Source organism: Mytilus californianus, unplaced genomic scaffold (genome assembly GCF_021869535.1).
Source record: "Mytilus californianus isolate M0D057914Y unplaced genomic scaffold, xbMytCali1.0.p SCAF_15, whole genome shotgun sequence".
NCBI lineage: Eukaryota > Metazoa > Mollusca > Bivalvia > Mytilida > Mytilidae > Mytilus > Mytilus californianus.
In genome coordinates this window covers 1,966,809-1,983,006 of record NW_026262637.1, presented here as the reverse complement: position 1 = coordinate 1,983,006, position 16,198 = coordinate 1,966,809, and the positions used below count along the sequence as shown (strand labels likewise).

The following is a 16,198-nucleotide window of genomic DNA, read 5'->3' as shown; positions in this document are numbered from 1 at the left end:
CTAAAACACAAAGACTTCATTACGGACAATAGAATGATTAGACAACGTTACAGGAAACTCTTAACCTATTACTAAAACACAAAGACTTCATTACGGACAATAGAATGATCAGACAACGTGACAGGAAACTCTTAACCAGTTACTAAAACACAAAGACTTCATTACGGACAATAGAATGATCAGACAACGTTACAGGAAACTCTTAACCAGTTACTAAAACACAAAGACTTCATTACAATCAGACAGATCAGACAATGTTATAGGAAACTCTTAACTAGTTACTAAAACACAAAGACTTCATTACGGTTAATAGAATGATTAGACAACGTTACAGGAAACTCTTAACCAGTTACTAAAACACAAAGACTTCATTAAGGACAATAGACAGATCAGACAACCTTACAGGAAACTCTTAACCAGTTACTAAAACACAAAGACTTCATTACGGACAATAGAATGATCAGACAACGTTACAGGAAACTCTTAACCAGTTACTAAAACACAAAGACTTCATTACGGACAATAGAATGATAAGACAACGTTACAGGAAACTCTTAACCAGTTACTAAAACACAAAGACTTCATTATAATCAGACAGATCAGACAACGTTACAGGAAACTCTTAACCAGTTACTAAAACACAAAGACTTCATTACAATCAGACAGATCAGACAATGTTATAGGAAACTCTTAACTAGTTACTAAAACACAAAGACTTCATTACAATCAGACAGATCAGACAACGTTACAGAAAACTCTTAACCAGTTACTAAAACACAAAGACTTCCTTACGGACAATAGAATGATCAGACAACGTTACAGGAAACTCTTAACCAGTTACTAAAACACAAAGACTTCATTACGGACAATAGAATGATCAGAAAACGTTACAGGAAACTCTTAACCAGTTACTAAAACACAAAGACTTCATTACGGTTAATAGAATGATTAGACAACGTTACAGGAAACTCTTAACCAGTTACTAAAACACAAAGACTTCATTATGGACAAAAGAATGATCAGACAACGTTACAGGAAACTCTTAACCAGTTACTAAAACACAAAGACTTCATTACAATCAGACAGATCAGACAATGTTATAGGAAACTCTTAACCAGTTACTCAAACACAAAGACTTCATTACAATCAGACAGATCAGACAACGTTACAGGAAACTTTTAACCAGTAACTAAAACACAAAGACTTCATTACGGTTAATAGAATGATTAGACAACGTTACAGGAAACTCTTAACCAGTTACTAAAACACAAAGACTTCATTACAATCAGACAGATCAGACAACGTTACAGGAAACTCTTAACCAGTTACTAAAACACAAAGACTTCATTACAATCAGACAGATCAGACAATGTTATAGGAAACTCTTAACTAGTTACTAAAACACAAAGACTTCATTACGGTTAATAGAATGATTAGACAACGTTACAGGAAACTCTTAACCAGTTACTAAAACACAAAGACTTCATTACGGTTAATAGAATGATTAGACAACGTTACAGGAAACTCTTAACCAGTTACTAAAACACAAAAACTTCATTACTATCAGACAGATCAGACAATTTTACAGGAAACTCTTAACCAGTTACTAAAACACAAAGACTTCATTACAATCAGACAGATCAGACAACGTTACAGGAAACTTTTAACCAGTTACTAAAACACAAAGACTTCATTACGGTTAATAGAATGATTAGGCAACGTTACAGGAAACTCTTAACCAGTTACTAAAACACAAAGACTTCATTACGGACAATAGAATGATCAGACAACGTTACAGGAAACTCTTAACCAGTTACTAAAACACAAAGACTTCATTACGGACAATAGAATGATCAGACAACGTTACAGGAAACTCTTAACCAGTTACTAAAACACAAAGGCTTAATTACGGACAATAGAATGATCAGACAACGTTACAGGAAACTCTTAACCAGTTACTAAAAAACAAAGACTTCATTACGGACAATAGAATGATTAGACAACGTTACAGGAAACTCTTAACCTATTACTAAAACACAAAGACTTCATTACGGACAATAGAATGATCAGACAACGTTACAGGAAATTCTTAACCAGTTACTAAAACACAAAGACTTCATTACGGACAATAGAATGATCAGACAACGTTACAGGAAACTCTTAACCAGTTACTAAAACACAAAGACTTCATTACGGACAATAGAATGATAAGACAACGTTACAGGAAACTCTTAACCAGTTACTAAAACACAAAGACTTCATTACTATCAGACAGATCAGACAACGTTACAGGAAACTCTTAACCAGTTACTTAAACACAAAGACTTCCTTACAATCAGACAGATCAGACAACGTTACAGGAAACTTTTAACCAGTTACTAAAACACAAAGACTTCATTACGGTTAATAGAATGATTAGACAACGTTACAGGAAACTCTTAACCAGTTACTTAAACACAAAGACTTCATTACGGTTAATAGAATGATTAGACAACGTTACAGGAAACTCTTAACCAGTTACTAAAACACAAAGACTTCATTACTATCAGACAGATCAGACAACGTTACAGGAAACTCTTAACCAGTTACTAAAACACAAAGACTTCATTACAATCAGACAGATCAGACAACGTTACAGGAAACTCTTAACCAGTTACTAAAACACAAAGACTTCATTACAATCAGACAGATCAGACAATGTTATAGGAAACTCTTAACTAGTTACTAAAACACAAAGACTTCATTACGGTTAATAGAATGATTAGACAACGTTACAGGAAACTCTTAACCAGTTACTAAAACACAAAGACTTCATTACGGTTAATAGAATGATTAGACAACGTTACAGGAAACTCTTAACCAGTTACTAAAACACAAAGACTTCATTACTATCAGACAGATCAGACAACTTTACAGGAAACTCTTAACCAGTTACTAAAACACAAAGACTTCATTACAATCAGACAGATCAGACAACGTTACAGGAAACTTTTAACCAGTTACTAAAACACAAAGACTTCATTACGGTTAATAGAATGATTAGGCAACGTTACAGGAAACTCTTAACGAGTTACTAAAACACAAAGACTTCATTACAATCAGACAGATCAGACAATGTTATAGGAAACTCTTAACTAGTTACTAAAACACAAAGACTTCATTACAATCAGACAGATCAGACAACGTTACAGGAAACTCTTAACCAGTTACTAAAACACAAAGACTTCATTACGGACAATAGAATGATCAGACAACGTTACAGGAAACTCTTAACCAGTTACTAAAACACAAAGACTTCATTACGGACAATAGAATGATCAGACAACGTTACAGGAAACTCTTAACCAGTTACTAAAACACAAAGACTTCATTATGGACAAAAGAATGATCAGACAACGTTACAGGAAACTCTTAACCACTTACTAAAACACAAAGACTTCATTACAATCAGACAGATCAGACAATGTTATAGGAAACTCTTAACCAGTTACTCAAACACAAAGACTTCATTACAATCAGACAGATCAGACAACGTTACAGGAAACTTTTAACCAGTAACTAAAACACAAAGACTTCATTACGGTTAATAGAATGATTAGACAACGTTACAGGAAACTCTTAACCAGTTACTAAAACACAAAGACTTCATTACAATCAGACAGATCAGACAATGTTATAGGAAACTCTTAACTAGTTACTAAAACACAAAGACTTCATTACAATCAGACAGATCAGACAACGTTACAGGAAACTCTTAACCAGTTACTAAAACACAAAGACTTCATTACGGACAATAGAATGATCAGACAACGTTACAGGAAACTCTTAACCAGTTACTAAAACACAAAGACTTCATTACGGACAATAGAATGATCAGACAACGTTACAGGAAACTCTTAACCAGTTACTAAAACACAAAGGCTTAATTACGGACAATAGAATGATCAGACAACGTTACAGGAAACTCTTAACCAGTTACTAAAACACAAAGACTTCATTACGGACAATAGAATGATTAGACAACGTTACAGGAAACTCTTAACCAGTTACTAAAACACAAAGACTTCATTACGGACAATAGAATGATCAGACAACGTTACAGGAAACTCTTAACCAGTTACTAAAACACAAAGACTTCATTACAATCAGACAGATCAGACAATGATATAGGAAACTCTTAACTAGTTACTAAAACACAAAGACTTCATTACGGTTAATAGAATGATTAGACAACGTTACAGGAAACTCTTAACCAGTTACTAAAACACAAAGACTTCATTAAGGACAATAGACAGATCAGACAACCTTACAGGAAACTCTTAACCAGTTACTAAAACACAAAGACTTCATTACGGACAATAGAATGATCAGACAACGTTACAGGAAACTCTTAACCAGTTACTAAAACACAAAGACTTCATTACGGACAATAGAATGATAAGACAACGTTACAGGAAACTCTTAACCAGTTACTAAAACACAAAGACTTCATTATAATCAGACAGATCAGACAACGTTACAGGAAACTCTTAACCAGTTACTAAAACACAAAGACTTCATTACAATCAGACAGATCAGACAATGTTATAGGAAACTCTTAACTAGTTACTAAAACACAAAGACTTCATTACAATCAGACAGATCAGACAACGTTACAGAAAACTCTTAACCAGTTACTAAAACACAAAGACTTCCTTACGGACAATAGAATGATCAGACAACGTTACAGGAAACTCTTAACCAGTTACTAAAACACAAAGACTTCATTACGGACGATAGAATGATCAGAAAACGTTACAGGAAACTCTTAACCAGTTACTAAAACACAAAGACTTCATTACGGTTAATAGAATGATTAGACAACGTTACAGGAAACTCTTAACCAGTTACTAAAACACAAAGACTTCATTATGGACAAAAGAATGATCAGACAACGTTACAGGAAACTCTTAACCAGTTACTAAAACACAAAGACTTCATTACAATCAGACAGATCAGACAATGTTATAGGAAACTCTTAACCAGTTACTCAAACACAAAGACTTCATTACAATCAGACAGATCAGACAACGTTACAGGAAACTTTTAACCAGTAACTAAAACACAAAGACTTCATTACGGTTAATAGAATGATTAGACAACGTTACAGGAAACTCTTAACCAGTTACTAAAACACAAAGACTTCATTACAATCAGACAGATCAGACAACGTTACAGGAAACTCTTAACCAGTTACTAAAACACAAAGACTTCATTACAATCAGACAGATCAGACAATGTTATAGGAAACTCTTAACTAGTTACTAAAACACAAAGACTTCATTACGGTTAATAGAATGATTAGACAACGTTACAGGAAACTCTTAACCAGTTACTAAAACACAAAGACTTCATTACGGTTAATAGAATGATTAGACAACGTTACAGGAAACTCTTAACCAGTTACTAAAACACAAAAACTTCATTACTATCAGACAGATCAGACAATTTTACAGGAAACTCTTAACCAGTTACTAAAACACAAAGACTTCATTACAATCAGACAGATCAGACAACGTTACAGGAAACTTTTAACCAGTTACTAAAACACAAAGACTTCATTACGGTTAATAGAATGATTAGGCAACGTTACAGGAAACTCTTAACCAGTTACTAAAACACAAAGACTTCATTACGGACAATAGAATGATCAGACAACGTTACAGGAAACTCTTAACCAGTTACTAAAACACAAAGACTTCATTACGGACAATAGAATGATCAGACAACGTTACAGGAAACTCTTAACCAGTTACTAAAACACAAAGGCTTAATTACGGACAATAGAATGATCAGACAACGTTACAGGAAACTCTTAACCAGTTACTAAAACACAAAGACTTCATTACGGACAATAGAATGATTAGACAACGTTACAGGAAACTCTTAACCTATTACTAAAACACAAAGACTTCATTACGGACAATAGAATGATCAGACAACGTTACAGGAAACTCTTAACCAGTTACTAAAACACAAAGACTTCATTACGGACAATAGAATCGTCAGACAACGTTACAGGAAACTCTTAACCAGTTACTAAAACACAAAGACCTCATTACGGACAATAGAATGATTAGACAACGTTACAGGAAACTCTTAACCTATTACTAAAACACAAAGACTTCATTACGGACAATAGAATGATCAGACAACGTTACAGGAAACTCTTAACCAGTTACTAAAACACAAAGACTTCATTACGGACAATAGAATGATCAGACAACGTTACAGGATATTCTTAACCAGTTACTAAAACACAAAGACTTCATTACGGACAATAGAATGATCAGACAACGTTACAGGAAACTCTTAACCAGTTACTAAAACACAAAGACTTCATTACGGACAATAGAATGATAAGACAACGTTACAGGAAACTCTTAACCAGTTACTAAAACACAAAGACTTCATTACTATCAGACAGATCAGACAACGTTACAGGAAACTCTTAACCAGTTACTTAAACACAAAGACTTCATTACAATCAGACAGATCAGACAACGTTACAGGAAACTTTTAACCAGTTACTAAAACACAAAGACTTCATTACGGTTAATAGAATGATTAGACAACGTTACAGGAAACTCTTAACCAGTTACTTAAACACAAAGACTTCATTACGGTTAATAGAATGATTAGACAACGTTACAGGAAACTCTTAACCAGTTACTAAAACACAAAGACTTCATTACTATCAGACAGATCAGACAACGTTACAGGAAACTCTTAACCAGTTACTAAAACACAAAGACTTCATTACAATCAGACAGATCAGACAACGTTACAGGAAACTCTTAACCAGTTACTAAAACACAAAGACTTCATTACAATCAGACAGATCAGACAATGTTATAGGAAACTCTTAACTAGTTACTAAAACACAAAGACTTCATTACGGTTAATAGAATGATTAGACAACGTTACAGGAAACTCTTAACCAGTTACTAAAACACAAAGACTTCATTACGGTTAATAGAATGATTAGACAACGTTACAGGAAACTCTTAACCAGTTACTAAAACACAAAGACTTCATTACTATCAGACAGATCAGACAACTTTACAGGAAACTCTTAACCAGTTACTAAAACACAAAGACTTCATTACAATCAGACAGATCAGACAACGTTACAGGAAACTTTTAACCAGTTACTAAAACACAAAGACTTCATTACGGTTAATAGAATGATTAGGCAACGTTACAGGAAACTCTTAACGAGTTACTAAAACACAAAGACTTCATTACAATCAGACAGATCAGACAATGTTATAGGAAACTCTTAACTAGTTACTAAAACACAAAGACTTCATTACGGTTAATAGAATGATTAGACAACGTTACAGGAAACTCTTAACCAGTTACTAAAACACAAAGACTTCATTACGGACAATAGAATGATCAGACAACGTTACAGGAAACTCTTAACCAGTTACTAAAACACAAAGACTTCATTACGGACAATAGAATGATCAGACAACGTTACAGGAAACTCTTAACCAGTTACTAAAACACAAAGGCTTAATTACGGACAATAGAATGATCAGACAACGTTACAGGAAACTCTTAACCAGTTACTAAAACACAAAGACTTCATTACGGACAATAGAATGATTAGACAACGTTACAGGAAACTCTTAACCTATTACTAAAACACAAAGACTTCATTACGGACAATAGAATGATCAGACAACGTGACAGGAAACTCTTAAGCAGTTACTAAAACACAAAGACTTCATTACGGACAATAGAATGATCAGACAACGTTACAGGAAACTCTTAACCAGTTACTAAAACACAAAGACTTCATTACAATCAGACAGATCAGACAATGTTATAGGAAACTCTTAACTAGTTACTAAAACACAAAGACTTCATTACAATCAGACAGATCAGACAACGTTACAGGAAACTCTTAACCAGTTACTAAAACACAAAGACTTCATTACGGACAATAGAATGATCAGACAACGTTACAGGAAACTCTTAACCAGTTACTAAAACACAAAGACTTCATTACGGACAATAGAATGATCAGACAACGTTACAGGAAACTCTTAACCAGTTACTAAAACACAAAGGCTTAATTACGGACAATAGAATGATCAGACAACGTTACAGGAAACTCTTAACCAGTTACTAAAACACAAAGACTTCATTACGGACAATAGAATGATTAGACAACGTTACAGGAAACTCTTAACCTATTACTAAAACACAAAGACTTCATTACGGACAATAGAATGATCAGACAACGTGACAGGAAACTCTTAACCAGTTACTAAAACACAAAGACTTCATTACGGACAATAGAATGATCAGACAACGTTACAGGAAACTCTTAACCAGTTACTAAAACACAAAGACTTCATTACAATCAGACAGATCAGACAATGTTATAGGAAACTCTTAACTAGTTACTAAAACACAAAGACTTCATTACGGTTAATAGAATGATTAGACAACGTTACAGGAAACTCTTAACCAGTTACTAAAACACAAAGACTTCATTAAGGACAATAGACAGATCAGACAACCTTACAGGAAACTCTTAACCAGTTACTAAAACACAAAGACTTCATTACGGACAATAGAATGATCAGACAACGTTACAGGAAACTCTTAACCAGTTACTAAAACACAAAGACTTCATTACGGACAATAGAATGATAAGACAACGTTACAGGAAACTCTTAACCAGTTACTAAAACACAAAGACTTCATTATAATCAGACAGATCAGACAACGTTACAGGAAACTCTTAACCAGTTACTAAAACACAAAGACTTCATTACAATCAGACAGATCAGACAATGTTATAGGAAACTCTTAACTAGTTACTAAAACACAAAGACTTCATTACAATCAGACAGATCAGACAACGTTACAGAAAACTCTTAACCAGTTACTAAAACACAAAGACTTCCTTACGGACAATAGAATGATCAGACAACGTTACAGGAAACTCTTAACCAGTTACTAAAACACAAAGACTTCATTACGGACAATAGAATGATCAGAAAACGTTACAGGAAACTCTTAACCAGTTACTAAAACACAAAGACTTCATTACGGTTAATAGAATGATTAGACAACGTTACAGGAAACTCTTAACCAGTTACTAAAACACAAAGACTTCATTATGGACAAAAGAATGATCAGACAACGTTACAGGAAACTCTTAACCAGTTACTAAAACACAAAGACTTCATTACAATCAGACAGATCAGACAATGTTATAGGAAACTCTTAACCAGTTACTCAAACACAAAGACTTCATTACAATCAGACAGATCAGACAACGTTACAGGAAACTTTTAACCAGTAACTAAAACACAAAGACTTCATTACGGTTAATAGAATGATTAGACAACGTTACAGGAAACTCTTAACCAGTTACTAAAACACAAAGACTTCATTACAATCAGACAGATCAGACAACGTTACAGGAAACTCTTAACCAGTTACTAAAACACAAAGACTTCATTACAATCAGACAGATCAGACAATGTTATAGGAAACTCTTAACTAGTTACTAAAACACAAAGACTTCATTACGGTTAATAGAATGATTAGACAACGTTACAGGAAACTCTTAACCAGTTACTAAAACACAAAGACTTCATTACGGTTAATAGAATGATTAGACAACGTTACAGGAAACTCTTAACCAGTTACTAAAACACAAAAACTTCATTACTATCAGACAGATCAGACAATTTTACAGGAAACTCTTAACCAGTTACTAAAACACAAAGACTTCATTACAATCAGACAGATCAGACAACGTTACAGGAAACTTTTAACCAGTTACTAAAACACAAAGACTTCATTACGGTTAATAGAATGATTAGGCAACGTTACAGGAAACTCTTAACCAGTTACTAAAACACAAAGACTTCATTACGGACAATAGAATGATCAGACAACGTTACAGGAAACTCTTAACCAGTTACTAAAACACAAAGACTTCATTACGGACAATAGAATGATCAGACAACGTTACAGGAAACTCTTAACCAGTTACTAAAACACAAAGGCTTAATTACGGACAATAGAATGATCAGACAACGTTACAGGAAACTCTTAACCAGTTACTAAAACACAAAGACTTCATTACGGACAATAGAATGATTAGACAACGTTACAGGAAACTCTTAACCTATTACTAAAACACAAAGACTTCATTACGGACAATAGAATGATCAGACAACGTTACAGGAAACTCTTAACCAGTTACTAAAACACAAAGACTTCATTACGGACAATAGAATCGTCAGACAACGTTACAGGAAACTCTTAACCAGTTACTAAAACACAAAGACCTCATTACGGACAATAGAATGATTAGACAACGTTACAGGAAACTCTTAACCTATTACTAAAACACAAAGACTTCATTACGGACAATAGAATGATCAGACAACGTTACAGGAAACTCTTAACCAGTTACTAAAACACAAAGACTTCATTACGGACAATAGAATGATCAGACAACGTTACAGGAAATTCTTAACCAGTTACTAAAACACAAAGACTTCATTACGGACAATAGAATGATCAGACAACGTTACAGGAAACTCTTAACCAGTTACTAAAACACAAAGACTTCATTACGGACAATAGAATGATAAGACAACGTTACAGGAAACTCTTAACCAGTTACTAAAACACAAAGACTTCATTACTATCAGACAGATCAGACAACGTTACAGGAAACTCTTAACCAGTTACTTAAACACAAAGACTTCATTACAATCAGACAGATCAGACAACGTTACAGGAAACTTTTAACCAGTTACTAAAACACAAAGACTTCATTACGGTTAATAGAATGATTAGACAACGTTACAGGAAACTCTTAACCAGTTACTTAAACACAAAGACTTCATTACGGTTAATAGAATGATTAGACAACGTTACAGGAAACTCTTAACCAGTTACTAAAACACAAAGACTTCATTACTATCAGACAGATCAGACAACGTTACAGGAAACTCTTAACCAGTTACTAAAACACAAAGACTTCATTACAATCAGACAGATCAGACAACGTTACAGGAAACTCTTAACCAGTTACTAAAACACAAAGACTTCATTACAATCAGACAGATCAGACAATGTTATAGGAAACTCTTAACTAGTTACTAAAACACAAAGACTTCATTACGGTTAATAGAATGATTAGACAACGTTACAGGAAACTCTTAACCAGTTACTAAAACACAAAGACTTCATTACGGTTAATAGAATGATTAGACAACGTTACAGGAAACTCTTAACCAGTTACTAAAACACAAAGACTTCATTACTATCAGACAGATCAGACAACTTTACAGGAAACTCTTAACCAGTTACTAAAACACAAAGACTTCATTACAATCAGACAGATCAGACAACGTTACAGGAAACTTTTAACCAGTTACTAAAACACAAAGACTTCATTACGGTTAATAGAATGATTAGGCAACGTTACAGGAAACTCTTAACGAGTTACTAAAACACAAAGACTTCATTACAATCAGACAGATCAGACAATGTTATAGGAAACTCTTAACTAGTTACTAAAACACAAAGACTTCATTACAATCAGACAGATCAGACAACCTTACAGGAAACTCTTAACCAGTTACTAAAACACAAAGACTTCATTACGGACAATAGAATGATCAGACAACGTTACAGGAAACTCTTAACCAGTTACTAAAACACAAAGACTTCATTACGGACAATAGAATGATCAGACAACGTTACAGGAAACTCTTAACCAGTTACTAAAACACAAAGGCTTAATTACGGACAATAGAATGATCAGACAACGTTACAGGAAACTCTTAACCAGTTACTAAAACACAAAGACTTCATTACGGACAATAGAATGATTAGACAACGTTACAGGAAACTCTTAACCTATTACTAAAACACAAAGACTTCATTACGGACAATAGAATGATCAGACAACGTGACAGGAAACTCTTAAGCAGTTACTAAAACACAAAGACTTCATTACGGACAATAGAATGATCAGACAACGTTACAGGAAACTCTTAACCAGTTACTAAAACACAAAGACTTCATTACAATCAGACAGATCAGACAATGTTATAGGAAACTCTTAACTAGTTACTAAAACACAAAGACTTGATTACGGTTAATAGAATGATTAGACAACGTTACAGGAAACTCTTAACCAGTTACTAAAACACAAAGACTTCATTAAGGACAATAGACAGATCAGACAACCTTACAGGAAACTCTTAACCAGTTACTAAAACACAAAGACTTCATTACAATCAGACAGATCAGACAATGTTATAGGAAACTCTTAACTAGTTACTAAAACACAAAGACTTCATTACGGACAATAGAATGATCAGACAACGTTACAGGAAACTCTTAACCAGTTACTAAAACACAAAGACTTCATTACGGACAATAGAATGATCAGACAACGTTACAGGAAACTCTTAACCAGTTACTAAAACACAAAGACTTCATTCCGGACAATAGAATGATCAGACAACGTTACAGGAAACTCTTAACCAGTTACTAAAACACAAAGACTTCATTACGGACAATAGAATGATCAGACAACGTTACAGGAAACTCTTAACCAGTTACTAAAACACAAAGACCTCATTACGGACAATAGAATGATTAGACAACGTTACAGGAAACTCTTAGCCTATTACTAAAACACAAAGACTTCATTACGGACAATAGAATGATCAGACAACGTTACAGGAAACTCTTAACCAGTTACTAAAACACAAAGACTTCATTACGGACAATAGAATGATCAGACAACGTTACAGGAAACTCTTAACCAGTTACTAAAACACAAAGACTTCATTACGGACAATAGAATGATCAGACAACGTTACAGGAAACTCTTAACCAGTTACTAAAACACAAAGACTTCATTACGGACAATAGAGTGATAAGACAACGTTACAGGAAACTCTTAACCAGTTACTAAAACACAAAGACTTTATTACTATCAGACAGATCAGACAACGTTACAGGAAACTCTTAACCAGTTACTTAAACACAAAGACTTCATTACAATCAGACAGATCAGACAACGTTAAAGGAAACTTTTAACCAGTTATCAAAACACAAAGACTTCATTACGGTTAATAGAATGATTAGACAACGTTACAGGAAACTCTTAACCAGTTACTAAAACACAAAGACTTCATTACGGTTAATAAAATGATTAGACAACGTTACAGGAAACTCTTAACCAGTTACTAAAACACAAAGACTTCATTACTATCAGACAGATCAGACAACGTTACAGGAAACTCTTAACCAGTTACTAAAACACAAAGACTTCATTACAATCAGACAGATCAGACAACGTTACAGGAAACTTTTAACCAGTTACTAAAACACAAAGACTTCATTACGGTTAATAGAATGATTAGACAACGTTACAGGAAACTCTTAACCAGTTACTAAAACACAAAGACTTCATTACAATCAGAGAGATCAGACAACGTTACAGGAAACTCTTAACCAGTTACTAAAACACAAAGACTTCATTACAATCAGACGGATCAGACAATGTTATAGGAAACTCTTAACTAGTTACTAAAACACAAAGACTTCATTACGGTTAATAGAATGATCAGACAACGTTACAGGAAACTCTTAACCAGTTACTAAAACACAAAGACTTCATTACATTCAGACAGGTCAGACAACGTTACAGGAAACTCTTAACCAGTTACTAAAACACAAAGACTTCATTACGGACAATAGAATAATCAGACAACGTTACAGGAAACTCTTAACCAGTTACTAAAACACAAAGACTTCATTACGGACAATAGAATAATCAGACAACGTTACAGGAAACTCTTAACCAGTTACTACAACACAAAGACTTCATTACGGACAATAGAATGATCAGACAACGTTACAGGAAACTCTTAACCAGTTACTAAAACACAAAGACTTCATTATGGACAAAAGAATGATCAGACAACGTTACAGGAAACTCTTAACCAGTTACTAAAACACAAAGACTTCATTACGGACAATAGAATGATCAGACAATGTTACAGGAAACTCTTAACCAGTTACTAAAACACAAAGACTTCATTACGGACAATAGAATGATTAGACAACGTTACAGGTAACTCTTAACCTATTACTAAAACACAAAGACTTCATAACGGACAATAGAATGATCAGACAACGTTACAGGAAACTCTTAACCAGTTACTAAAACACAAAGACTTCATAACGAATAAAAGAATGATCAGACAACGTTACAGGAAACTCTTAACCAGTTACTTAAACACAAAGACTTCATTACGGACAATAGAATGATCAGACAACGTTACAGGAAACTCTTAACCAGTTACTAAAACACAAAGACTTCATTACGGACAATAGAATGATCAGACAACGTTACAGGAAACTCTTAACCAGTTACTAAAACACAAAGACTTCATTACGGACAATAGAATGATTAGACAACGTTACAGAAAAAACTACACAAGTAACTGGAAATACACAGTCTTCATTAAAATCAGACATATTAGACAACGTTAAAGTAAAAACTACACAAGTACCTGGAAACACACAGTCTTCATTAAAATCAGACATATTAGACAACGTTATAGTAAAAACTACACAAGTACCTGGAAACACACAGTCTTCATTACAATCAGACATATTAGACAACGTTATAGTAAAAACTACACAAGTACCTGGAAACACACAGTCTTCATTACAATCAGACATATTGGACAACGTTAAAGTAAAAAGTACACAAGTACCTGGAAACACACAGTCTTCATTAAAATCAGACATATTAGACAACGTTAAAGTAAAAACTACACAAGTACCTGGAAACACACAGTCTTCATTACAATCAGACATATTAGATAACGTTATAGAAAAAACTACACAAGTACCTGGAAACACACAGTCTTCATTACAATCAGACATATTGGACAACGTTATAGTAAAAACTTCACAAGTACCTGGAAACACACAGTCTTCATTACAATCAGACATATTGGACAACGTTATAGTAAAAACTACACAAGTACCTGGAAACACACAGTCTTCATTAAAATCAGACATATTAGACAACGTTATAGTAAAAACTACACAAGTACCTGGAAACACACAGTCTTCATTACAATCAGACATTTTAGACAATGTTAGAGTAAAAACTACACAAGTAACTGGAAACACACAGTCTTCATTACAATCAGACATATTAGACAACGTTATAGTAAAAACTACACAAGTAACTGGAAACACAAAGTCTTCATTACAATCAGACATATTAGACAACGTTATAGTAAAAACTACACAAGTACCTGGAAACACACAGTCTTCATTACAATCAGACATATTAGACAATGTTAGAGTAAAAACTACACAATTAACTGAAAACACACAGTCTTCATTACAATCAGACATATTAGACAACGTTATAGTAAAAACTACACAAGTACCTGGAAACACACAGTCTTCATTACAATCAGACATATTAGACAACGTTAAAGTAAACACTACACAAGTACCTGGAAACACACAGTCTTCATTACAATCAACCATATTAGACAACGTTATAGTAAAAACTACACAAGTACCTGGAAACACACAGTCTTCATTAAAATCAGACATATTAGACAACGTTATAGTAAAAACTACACAAGTACCTGGAAACACACAGTCTTCATTACAATCAGACATATTAGACAATGTTAGAGTAAAAACTACACAAGTACCTGGAAACACACAGTCTTCATTAAAATCAGACATATTAAACAACGTTAAAGTAAAAACTACACAAGTACCTGGAAACACACAGTCTTCATTACAATCAGACATATTGGATAACGTTATAGTAAAAACTACACAAGTAACTGAAATTAAAACACACAGTCTTCATTACAATCAGACATATTGGACAACGTTATAGTAAAAACTTCACAAGTACCTGGAAACACACAGTCTTCATTACAATCAGACATATTGGACAACGTTATAGTAAAAACTACACAAGTACCTGGAAACACACAGTCTTCATTACAATCAGACATATTAGACAATGTTAGAGTAAAAACTACACAATTAACTGAAAACACACAGTCTTCATTAAAATCAGACATATTAGACAACGTTATAG

General features: G+C 33.7%; 1 protein-coding gene across 1 annotated transcript; it reads left to right on the top strand.

Moving 5' to 3' along the window:
* Window positions 1-14,008: 14,008 nt before the first annotated feature.
* Window positions 14,009-15,991, top strand: LOC127725937 (uncharacterized). Its single transcript, XM_052233243.1, has 2 exons — window positions 14,009-14,033; window positions 14,586-15,991. The coding sequence occupies exons 1-2, from the start codon at window positions 14,009-14,011 to the stop codon at window positions 15,989-15,991; spliced, it is 1,431 nt and encodes a 476-aa protein (XP_052089203.1).
* The last annotated feature ends 207 nt before the right edge of the window (window positions 15,992-16,198 follow it).